At 37.1% G+C, this 12,508-nt stretch overlaps 1 protein-coding gene across 1 annotated transcript in view; it reads left to right on the top strand.

Moving 5' to 3' along the window:
• LOC306884456 (integrin alpha-11-like) overlaps positions 1-12,508 on the top strand; it is a 52,099-nt gene that overhangs the window by 9,776 nt on the left and 29,815 nt on the right. Inside the window, exons 3-8 of the mRNA XM_079440327.1 lie at positions 9,743-9,855; positions 10,766-10,857; positions 11,089-11,203; positions 11,560-11,687; positions 11,770-11,918; positions 12,101-12,245. Of these exons, the coding sequence (XP_079296453.1) occupies positions 9,743-9,855; positions 10,766-10,857; positions 11,089-11,203; positions 11,560-11,687; positions 11,770-11,918; positions 12,101-12,245 (742 nt within the window). The remainder of the gene's footprint in view (positions 1-9,742; positions 9,856-10,765; positions 10,858-11,088; positions 11,204-11,559; positions 11,688-11,769; positions 11,919-12,100; positions 12,246-12,508) is intronic.

Below are 12,508 nucleotides of genomic sequence, written 5' to 3'. Positions count from 1 at the left end.
ACCTCAGTAGTGAATGCTGACAAGAGATTTTTTTCTTCAAAATATCATAAAAGATGAATTTTTGGTAACACTTTACTTAAAGCTTTTATGTAGGCCTATAATGCATTACAAAAGTAGTTTTAATGTATTAATTATGCCTTGTAATTTACCTCATAATACATTGTACAATCTTATGAGTAATTTTAAGCACAGTTATAACAATGATAACACTTATCAATGCGTTGTTACACTATGTATTTTAAATTCAGCTCTAATTATTTACAAGATGTACCCCTGGTTTCACAGACAAGGCTTAAACCTAATCCTAGACTAAACTCTAAGTCTGAGCTGTTTCAACTGAGTTGTGTGTTGTGAATACGCACTTAAACATCATTCACAAAACCAGACTCAGTTAGAAACATGCACATCAACAAGTAGTAACAGATTCTACTACACACAAAGCCAAGAGATACTGTTTGAAAGCCCAATTACAGTAACTAAGTCAGATTTCACAATACAGGTATATTTTGAACAGCAGTATGCTGCAAACATTTGAAAGTGAACATCTGTGTATATGATAGAAAAACAGATCATAAAAGAGAGTGTGTTGTGTTTATGCTGCCATGACTCTAGGCAGTAGGAGAGGAAAAGGTTTTTGCAGGAATTGGCAATAGACAGTAGCTAATCACCATTATGTGGTAAGGCTACCTCAGAGCGTTTGAACAGGGGAAACATTTTGGACACTGCTGGCTATTTACTTATGTGTGTGTGTGTACTGGTGCACAGTTTGACTCAGGAAATGTCTTGATTAGCGCAGACAGATCCTCAGAGGAGAATGTTTAGTCCAAGAAAAGAATGGAGTCTAGCTGTGTCTCACCTCTCTCACAACCCCAAAGCCTTTCAGTGTGGATAACACACAATACATTCACTCTGACAGTTCAAGCTCTTTTTCATGCAGGTTTCAGTGCAGCATACCTACACTATTATATTCAGTGAAGTGACTGTTTTGACAGGGGGCCATGGAGACTTGTTTCTGAGGTTTGAAACGTAGTCACTTGCCCTCAAATGTTTTGACATTATACTTGACTGAGGGTCTGTGGAGACTTGTTTCTGAGGGGATGCATTAAGTTCCTCTATAAAACTTACTTGTTGAGCTCACCAAAAAAATTTATTATATATATATATATATATATATATATATATATATATATATATATATATATATATATATATATATATATATATACTGTTTTTTTTTTTTTTTTCATTTAAGAAAAAACTGGGTAATTGAACTCAAACGCACCATCAGAGAAGCACTAATTAACCCTCATGTAGTTTTCTGATCTTTTTGACCCGAGATTTTATTTTCCCCAAAAATGCTAGTTAATGTTTTTACATTACACTAAAACTTACTGACTTTGCTCAAACAAGGCACAACAACTAACTGATTTAGGCATCATTAATCTTATACACCTTATTCATCTTACTTTTGAGTGAACATTGCCAAAATTATCCACAAATAATGTTACTGAAAAACTGTTCTCAAATTTTTTTTCATATCTCAGATCAAATCATCCATCTGAAAGAGAATGGCTAATGATGATGACAAAAGACTATAACCCAATTAGTCGTTTTTGTCTCTTTCGCATTGAATCTGGCTATTTTCAAAATAGAAAAACAATGTACTTATTAAGGCATACTGCAAAGTATATACTACTATTGTTTAACTAGTATACTGTAATAAACTTTTCTATAACTGTAAATATAACAATAAAATAATGAGTCCACTGTTTAAATGTTGCGTTAGTTGTATGCTATTCCAAACTCTGCTTTCTTTCTCTTTCTCTTTCTCTCGGGCACAGAGAGGGTCCTATAACAGCAGCATGCAGTGGCAAGAGGTCTTATCCCAGTTTCAGAGGCACAGAAGGGGTTTAGTGGTGTAGGAATATAGGGGAAAGGGGCTGGCAACACACATCAGCTGTGGTTACTGCTGTGGAAGGGAGTATGTAGCCGTTGTTCTCTCATATTTTTCTATATTTCTTAACATTGTTAACATATGCATTTTATTTCAGGTCAGTACACCAGGATTGTTTGGAACACGTTCACAATACATGTTTCAAGACACAGGCATTGCCCTGTGTGCTGTGTATTGGAACACTATCAAAATTTGCTACCATGTAGCAGATACATAATTACAGGCTAGAAACTTTGAAATGTTTGAAGTGCCACAAACCACTAAACAAGCATGTTGAATTTTATTTTAAATCAGAAATATATACAATTTATTTTAACGTTTGCATATGTCACAGTGAGTGAGCCGAACTTGCATCACATAGAGAAATTTGAACTCTTTAGCTCTGTGATGATGATAAAAGCAGATCCAGCCCCATACAGCATTCATTGCACAACTCATATGAAGCATGTGGGAGTTTTGGGGCACAGGAAATTTTCATGGGTGATGAATATTTGAACTATTTCAGGAATCTGTTGTTTTGGTGTACATGACTGCTGTGTTGGCTTCTTTGAAGTATGAATATGTTTGCTACTGTTTCATATTGAAAAGCGTGTGTTTTACACTTATTTGTGTTTTTCATTCTGTTTTGTATTGTTTTAAATTTACATCCTTCCTCTATACAATACCAGTCAAAAGTTTTGGGTCCTTTTTTAACATTTTAAAATGTCTTTTGTTTCTGTGATGGCAACGTTAAAGCATCAGTCAACTCTTTAGCGTCACGTGATCCTTCAGAATTTCTAATATGCTGATTTAGATCAAGTAACATTTCTTATCAATGTTAAAAACATCTTGTCTTCCAAAAAGATATTAAGCAGTACAACTAAGGCGTTTTCGCACCGAAAGAACCTTTTCATAGTTCTTAGAACTATAGGCGGAAGTTCCCACTTTTTGGCATGTTTGCACCGCTGGAACTAGGAGCGTATTTTATTCTAGGAACTCTGAAGTAGGAGCTAAATGAATTACCCCAAACAGAGTAGGGTCTAAAACAGTTCTATAGGAACTACCAGTGGCATAAGTGTACGTTGATTGGCCAACGCATACACAAATTTTTAAAAAGCCGTGTAAAAATATTTACTCCACAAACATGGAAAACAGAGATAACGACATTTACATATTGTCTGCAGTGTTGTTCTTTTCTCAGCCTTGATGATTATAGCAAGTTGTCAGATTTAGTCAGATTTTCATGCACTTTCAATCGTGTTAATTGTGTGTTTACATTCCATCTCTGTTATCACAAAATCCATGACGCACAACAAAAACAGCTGCGATCATTGCATCCTCCAATCAGTGGTTGTTGATGTTTGTAAATGCTGGCTAGTTCATAGAACTATGCGGAGCGTAAGCACCTATACATTTCCAAGGTTCTTTGATGAATAGAAAGTTCAAAAAGAGAGCATTTGCAATTTTATCCTTGCTGAATAGAAGAAAATACAATTTCACTGAGCCCAAACCTTTGTAGTATATGTAATATTTATAAATGTCAGAGGTCAAATATCAGAGGTCTTAAGAGCTATACAAAATAATCTGTAGCCATCATTACCTTCAGCTGTTAGAAATACCAAATGGAGCAATTTTTTTAATTCTTTTTATTCTGTGTGTCACTTTCTGCTGTAGTAGTTTGGATAGAAACACAGCTCATAGATGTAGAGAACTTTTTAAACTGCAAGGCAATACACAAATAGCGGAGTTTGGTTATGACTTGTATGACTATAACTTGCATGACTATTAGGACTTGGTTGTCCAAAAGGCATGAATTCTTTTCCTGACATCTCTCTGGCTGCCAATGAGATTTTTTCCTGGGTGGCCACTGACATGCACATCCACAAAATTGGCCTGATAGATCCCTTGGGATGGGCATACAGACAAAAGTGGACACATGTGTGGCACTCACATAGGTCTAAAAGACCCTAAATCACAATTAGTTTAATCCGACTACGCCACCCTGGTGGAGCGCCAGGGAAATACTCCCAATAAGGACACAGGTACGTTTTACCAATTAAGGGCAAAGAAATAAATAGCGAGACGTGAGTGTCAATACAAAAATACACTTTTTTTATAAGAGCATTAATAAAATTCTATCTCCCAGGAATCACACCACAAGATTATTAAAATTATTCTCTAGGGCCCAGTTTAGCGGGAACAGGGCAGGCCGGCTGCAACTCGGGGAATTGTCGAAACCCCCCTAAATTCACACCACAAACACCTCACACACACTGTAAAGGAGATCGTACCAACACACATGGCACCCTGTGACGCACACGAAGGACCACTGAAGGAAAGCGGCTAGCATCCCCTGTTCCACACAGAGTCCTTACTGGCTCCTGGAGAAAAAAAATAAACACATTAACCAAAAAATTACAAAAGAAAATTGCAATAAATAATAAAGAATGAAGGGAAAAAAAAACGAATTGTACAGGCGCTGGATGTAGTGACTCCAGTACTCCGGCCTCCTAATGACACAAGATGCAGCGGGAGCAGATCGCAGTGCTTGAATGGCACCAAAATTACAAGACAATAAGCATGAAAAATTAAACTCGTTAAAATGACCCAGTACAAGACATGACACAAAACAAAAAAATATAAATTAACAATTTTAAAGCTACAAAATACCAACCAAAAATAACAAAATAAATTAACACCGTTGTAAAAGAAGCAAACAAACCTTATATGGGAAAAACTAAATCAAGATAAACGGATAGATGGCCTAGCAAAAGTACAGAAGACTTCGCTTTGACAGCGAAGCCGTAAGCAATGACGTACAAATGTCCGTAGTCAAAACAAAAAAATTGCCCATTAGCAAAACCGCAGTGGTGTCACATGTAGCGTCTTCAACAAGGGATTGGTTTAGAGATTGTGATGTTCCATTCCACCTTTACGTTTAACAGAGGAAAAATCAAAACCTTAAACCAAGTCTACCAAACCCCATGTGCAAGAGAGGGAAAGGCGTACTTACGATTAAGGTTGAACGAAGAGCAAACTCAAAGCTATATGGTTACTCCAAGTACCGTGGCTCAATATACCGGCGAGCATTCGCATCCCCGCTCTTTGTTGCTATTACTGAGGGCAACACACAATAAATACCACCACCGCAAGCGATCAAAAACATTTAATACAATCCCCAAACATACCTGCAAGCGAACTCCGCCCGAACTTGCCACAATGCCGATGCTACCAGCCCCCACTCTATTCAAACTATAAATAGCACAGATTAGCCTCGAGCCACCCACAGCAATACACAATCCTACCTACCTGAACACAAAACAGGAGCGAAAAGGGGAACGCCAGGGAGAGGAGAACCCAGAATCAATAAAATGTATGTATGGCCGCTTACACCTCATTGGTCTGCCAATCACCTCAATCGGGGCCAATAGCGGATAGAATCCTTACCCTGCCACACATGCACAGCTTATTTATTTTTGAAGGGTAGTAGTTTGAATTCCTTGCTGAGTTTTTACTTTTGTCTGGCCTGTGACCTCTGAATTCTTCAAGCAGCAGGAGGGTTGAAGCGTTCTTCAACTCTACACTCAAACATAGCTGATATACTGCTCACAAGCCGTTTACACTGGTCTAGGAGAATTCATCTGTACATGAATGTCTTGGTTAACAAAGCAGTAATGATTAGATTAATTCAACTCGCACTGTAATAGTTTTATGGGTTTAAAGGGGTCATCGGATGCCCATTTTACACAAGTTGATATGATTCTTTAAGGTCTTAATGAAAAGTCTATAACGTACTTTGGTTAAAATTTCTCATTGGTAGTGTAAAGAACACCTTCTTTTCCCTGTCAAAATCATCTCTGTTTTCAGCACGCTGTTCTAGTCCACGTTGCTAGTGAGCTCTGTTGACTTGACGTGTCAGCCATCTCGCATTCACCATAATAATCAATGAATATTCAAAGATATACAAGCGTATAACTTGCTGTTGTAGATGCACACAGTCAATACGCTCAAAGATTCACAGACCGTTCCAAAAATAGTGGATGGCTTACGTATCACGGCCCATAGAAACAGTCCATAATGAGGCATCTAGGTATATATATCTATGCAGCATACTAAACTTCAGCCGCGAAACTGGCTAACTACACATTATTAGGAAAGGCGATTTGCAAAGATTCATAAAAACCCTTATACTCACTTCTTCTGGATCACAAATGATTCGGGCAAACAGGCGCATTTATGCAGATCGAAACGCATTTCACAAAGCGAAAGTAACGTTAATCCTCTGCCTCTTCAGAGGCTCAGATGTCAGGAGTAAATGACGACTGCTATATTGCTATATTCATTATTACATCCAACAACTAAACACTTCAATTGCTTAATCTGACAAGACCGTCTTATCTTAGACGAGATGTCTCAATCAACTATCGTGGGAGGGGCCTGTACAGACCTATGTCATCCTGGCAGAAGTCTCAGAAGCCAGATGTGAGAAATAGGGATTTAAAAAAAAAACCACTGGGTGGATTTTTATCATTATAGGATGGATGTGTACACACACTTCCAACACACATTTATGTTCAAACAACTTATAAAGTGAATTTTGCATCCGATGACCCCTTTAAGGAGTTGCTATATTTACTTAAAGAAATGACATCACAGAAGTGTTGCGTTTCATGGTAACATCAGTCTGATGAGGTTTTTGTGATGCTTAACGTGTCCTTTTAAATCAATAAATTAATTTAACAATTTTTTTTTAAATTTCACACAGGCTATGAAAAGGATAAAGCATTTGTGGTTCATCTCTCCTTTTCTGTCCCATCATAAATGAAAGTAATGAAACGCCATATCAGTAGACTCACTGGCACTTCATAGACCTAGGCACCATGGTACCATGAACAAAGTCTTTTCTCACTCTCCAAATGTGAAAAACATTTGGCTACTAATGGCAAACCCTTTCCTCTTAGATTTTTCCAAAGGATCTGGGCTGCTAGTACAGAGTTTTGCGGCAGATTGAATATATAAAGGATTGTGTATTAGTGAGGCTGTTTCATTCAGTGCTATTAGCCTTTTGTAGCCCTGCCACAGAGAAAAAACTTGCGAGCTTAATGAGTCTGAGTTTGATTGTTTTAACAGCTCTCTGTGTCATTACCCTGGAAGTTTGACTAGACCATTAAATCACTGCAACAAAGGTCCTCTTTCTCATGCTCATCTCTATTTCTCTTTCATACTTCCTTCTCTCCTTTTTTTTTTTTAAGCGTGTCCTGAGCTGAACTCAAGTGTAAAGTATAGTGCCAAAGGCAGCTATAACACCAGTAATATTCACAATATTAATAGCAGCGAAAATATTCACACAGTCTGAGCTCCTTCTGTGAAAAATCATTTCCAGAGACATTTCAAAATGTTTAGATGAACTTTTAACTGGAGACTTCTGTTGGTTTTTTATGTGTAAGCTTATTTCCTTATTTCATGCTAATTTCAAACCAGTGTCAAACTTGGTGTTTATTTATCCAAAAATCGGTATATCACAGAAATTTCATATTTACATATGAAATTTCATTCATTTTGTTTATTTGTTCGTATTGACTGAATTACCTAAGTCAGGCTGAGCAGTAGGACGTGTGCAGGGCTTCTTGTTCTACTTCATCTCTTAATTCCACTGTAAATAGCCTGTGGGTGTCTTATAATTATATTTTAACTGTAATGGGTAAAATCCATTTGTTTGGGAAGCTGGATCCAGATTTTGTTGGAATGCTTCACTGCTGAAGCTTGCCAAACAGAAATATTTTCTCGAGGGGCCCATGATGCCGACCCCTGGCCTATGGCAGAACACTCATGGAGGTCTGGATCTGCAGTAAACTAGTGTCAGAAATCACTCTGAATAGCTCTGTCCCTCAGTGGGTATTGCTCCTGTTTAGAGCATTAACCTTTACCACCTGTCAGAATCAGCTTTAGATGTGCTGATTATTGGCATGTGTGAGATGCAGTGTTTGAAACTGTTTTCATTGTGGAAGGATGTGATAGTGCCTTTGATTTGAATTTTTCATGTGTAGTACAGAATGAAGAGGCGTTTTCAAACTACGCCAAGAATCATCAGATGTGATGATCTCCTCCCTAAAATATAAAAGCAGCTCAATTTTTTTTCCCATAGAGCCATTTATACTGCGTCAAGTCAAGTGAGCTTTAGTGTTATTCTGCTATATGTGGAAGAAAATGTTGTGCTTCACAGACCATGGTGCCACTGTACATATGTAAACATATATAAATATAAATATACACATACAGTAGCTAACCTATTGAAGAGGTAATCAAACTATAATATATTTTACATAGATACTTTACATATACTTTAAACTTACACTATGCAATGGTACATAAAGACAATTGAAGAAATGAAGAAATCTATATATACCTATCTATAATATATATTTTATACCATACTTATATTTTGAAATATATGAAATTATACTTTCTATTTTTTGGTCATTTTTCTTTATTCTCGTTTTGTTTTAACTAACTAATTAAATTAATTACTAAAATATTTTGTTTTGTTTTGCTTTGCTTTGAAATGTCCTCTATCATTCCTTTGCTGCCCCGGTCTATTGTTTTGATTGATTTATTTTATTTATTTATTTTTATTTGTGTGTGTGTGTGTGTGTGTGTTTTGATTTGCTTTGTTTTGTTGTGTTGTGTTTTGAAAGGTCTTCTACCATTCCTTTGCTGCCCCAGGTTTCAAATAAATATGTCCTTAGTCCAGATTAATAATGTCACCTAATATTAAGATAAGTAAACACTTCTTTGAGCTGTGAACAGACCTCAATCATTTAGAACTGATATGCTGCTCTTAAGAAAATCCAACGTTTTACATGAGAGCTGCTCTTTAAAAGGCAAAAAATAACCAGAGGATCGTAAAATAGCTCTTTTGCAGAAAATTGACTTTTGTTTCCCATGATTAGTGTAGTTTTACTGTCACTCTCTGACCCCGATGCAAAGAGACTGCCTTTACGTCTGACAGAATATTTAATAGTACCACCTAACCATAAACTAATTATGAAGTTCTAAATGGCATTTAAGAGCCCATCCTGACCTGGCACAGGCACATAAATGCGAAGTCAAGCTAGTTTTCTATCTCCCTCGAGACCACTATCAGCATGAAAGAATTCTGCGTTTCTTCCATAAACAGTTGAAAGTACACATCTTGCTGTGTTTAAGGATGCCTAGTCTTCCAGTGATCCGTGACTAGTTAAATGAGTCCTCTACAGCTACTTGGTGAAAGTGACGGCCTTTGCTTATAAAAGATGCTTCTGAGAGCCATGAGAAGTACGTACTGCTCCCTACAGTGCTACTGCCACTGGGTCTGATTCATGTGTGTGTCCCTGATTGCTCTCTGCAGGAGCTGTATTACGTGTAAAGCATGCCAGCATTAATGGAGCAATGTGTTTTGTCAGTCTGGGTTGTAGGATACATATTTCAACACGCATGCAAACATATGTCAGCAGAGTCTCGCATACCTAACCGCCCTGCGCACTTCCATTGATACATTACCTCAGACGTCAACTTTCAACTTAAACCTGTTTAAACATTCCTTTGCCAGTAGATTCCACTTACCTGCCATCTCTCATTGATTCACTTCCTCTAACCTCCTTTAAACGTCCCTGTTTTCAGAGGGAGCTTAAATCAACAGGCTTCTGGCTGTATTATTTACAGGGAAGTGGATCACACACCTGCTTGTGTGTTTCTTCTGACGTTTTTTGTTAGATGAATATTGTACCATGTCAAAGGTAATTTATATGTTTTGACTCTGGATGTTTCTAGGTTACTGGTAGGAGCCCCACTGGAAACAAATGGACAGCATCAGACAGGAGATGTGTACAAATGTCCCTTAAGCAGAAGATCTGGAGGACCCAGCTGCACCAAACTCAATCTTGGTATGGGAGTTAATTTTGACTTTTTTTTGTCTGTTATATTTTTTGTATTTTGAAAAAAAATTATAGTAGTAGTAATAGTAATAGTATTTTGTCATGTCAGTATGATTAAAATAGCATATACTTTTAGTTGAACATAACGCTTTAGTTGACAATATAATGCCTAAATGCAATTATTTCTACTGTATCATAGAATTGCAAAATATTTATTCATTGTTTGTGTTATAGACATGCTATATTCAGTGTTATATTTTAATAGAGTGTATTCACATTGTGACTGACACATTCTGACGAACACTGAAAGCTTTATTATTATTAATGCACACTTTCCTTCATTACTGTTGGCAAAATTAAACTCTTTGTTACAAATTTTCATCAGTAATTTCGTTGACTGTATTAACACTGTGTGACTGAGGATTATAATTACTATATATAATAAATACATTTGTAATTACACTTCAAAATAAATTATTATTTACTAGCAGCAAATAATTACTTTACAAAGCTGCCACAATATGGGTTAGAGTTGCGGTTTGGGTAAAGCTTTACCAGGCATGCCTTGTGAAAAGCAAAGGGGGGAAACACATTGATTCATTCAAATGCACTCCTGATCTGTAATGAAGTTTACATGTGGGTTCTTCAATACAGAACACAACATCTATGTCAAGCATATGTGTTCTATATAATGTTAAGAGTGTCGATACAGCATTTCTGCCAGTTTTAATATGTGAATGTGTATAAATGTACACACATAACAGATGCACACTGCAGATAAAATCAGGAATGTCTAGACAGGATTACCAAATATGTTTACAGTAAAAGGAAGTCTTTCTGCAAAGTACATATGCCACATGTGGACTGTGGTCGGATTTTATAGCACAGCCTTTTATTTGCCTCCAACATTTTTCTTAAGGAAGGATATCGTTGACAAATGTTTCTGAGCGAAAGGATAAGATGAGACTTGGAATGACCCTTTCGTCCAACCCTAAAGATAACAGCTTTGTGGTGAGTTTGGATGGCTGGTTAGATAGTTAAGAATGCATATTCTTTGTCATATTAAAGTCATCTGGTGTTTAAATGGTCCACAACACTAATATTGTTAAGTGTTTAAACACCATCCATTCCCTGTAGAACGCTATGGAATTATAATTTATGTAGAATGAGGCCATGATCTTTATGTAAATCATAAATGCATTTATTAATGGTGCGCTTAATAGCCTTTGTGATAATTCACAGGCTTGTGGTCCCCTTTGGTCGTATGAATGTGGCAGCTCATACTACAGCACTGGAATTTGCTCCAGAGTCAACGCCAGCTTTAAATTTTCCCGCACTATCGCTCCTGCTTTCCAAAGTAAGCACACGCACCTGCACCTTTTGATTTAACTAGGACAGTTTTTGCAGTGAAATTTTTGGTAATATGTTTCCACTTTCTGTGCTAACCATGAACTTAATGTTTTTGCTGAATTTGGCCATGACAGTTTCTGGATCTGCCATAGGCAATATATTGTGAAATTAATCTTCTTTTTAAAAAGAAAATGATCTTAACTGCTCATAAAGTGCTGAGTTGTTAAATCTCCTCTTTTTTTTCCTTTTGACGAAAGAGTCACAGACCTTGTTTTTAAATTAATAACTCAAATTTTATTTTGAACAGAACTACTACTGTTTAATGTGTTTAAAGGCATCAAAATATCTAATTTCCTCTTACAGGGTGTGAGACATACATGGACATAGTGATAGTGCTGGATGGTTCAAATTCAATCTACCCCTGGAACGAAGTTCAAGACTTCCTTATTAACATCCTGCGGAAATTCTATGTTGGACCAGGACAGATTCAGGTGTTTTAGACTTTCTGAACAATAAGAATGTGAAATATCAGATGTGTCTTTATATCAAATGTGTGGATCATGTGCTTGTCAGGTTGGAGTACTGCAGTATGGAGAAAAGGTGGTGTCTGAGTTTCAACTGAATGACTTCCGCTCTGTGGAGGATGTGGTCAAAGCAGCCCGTAAGATAGGCCAGCGAGGAGGAGAAGAGACCAACACTGCGCTGGGAATCAGTGTTGCACGGTACTACTAAAATAATTGTCTTTACAGTTCAAAAGTAGTTTTTTTTAAGAAACTAATACAATTATGCCTGGACTTATTAAATTGTTTAAAAATGACAGTAATGTACATTTTACATATTGACATCAACAGAGTGCTAGAATGACATTTACATAACATAAGTTATTATCTATGGATGTTCACAGCTCAGAGGCCTTTAAACAGGGAGGCAGAAGAGGAGCAAAGAAGGTTATGATCGTCATCACAGATGGAGAATCACATGACAGCGCTGACCTGCAGCAGGTCATTGAGGACAGCGAGAAGGATGGCATCACCCGATATGCCATTGCTGTAAGTATTGTTTTTCTTCAGTTTTTTTTTTTTTTGCTGTGGCATTGATCAAATGCCCATTAACGAGTTCACACTTACATATATTTAGCACGAGTAAGGTAATGCGTATTTGGCGAGTATAGTAATGCGTAGTTGGCATGCTGTCCTGGGGAAGGGCTCCGGGCTCAGGAATGGCCCGAACCCAGAGTACCCCCCCATAGTGTGGTGAGAACTCTAGTGATACCTTCTTGAGTGGAGAAGGGGTGGTGGAGGGATGCTGATTA

This window comes from Barbus barbus (genome assembly GCF_936440315.1).
Source record: "Barbus barbus genome assembly, chromosome: 2".
NCBI classification, from domain to species: domain Eukaryota; kingdom Metazoa; phylum Chordata; class Actinopteri; order Cypriniformes; family Cyprinidae; genus Barbus; species Barbus barbus.
The sequence above is the reverse complement of the archived record's forward strand: the minus strand, read 5'-3'. Positions and strand labels throughout refer to the sequence as shown.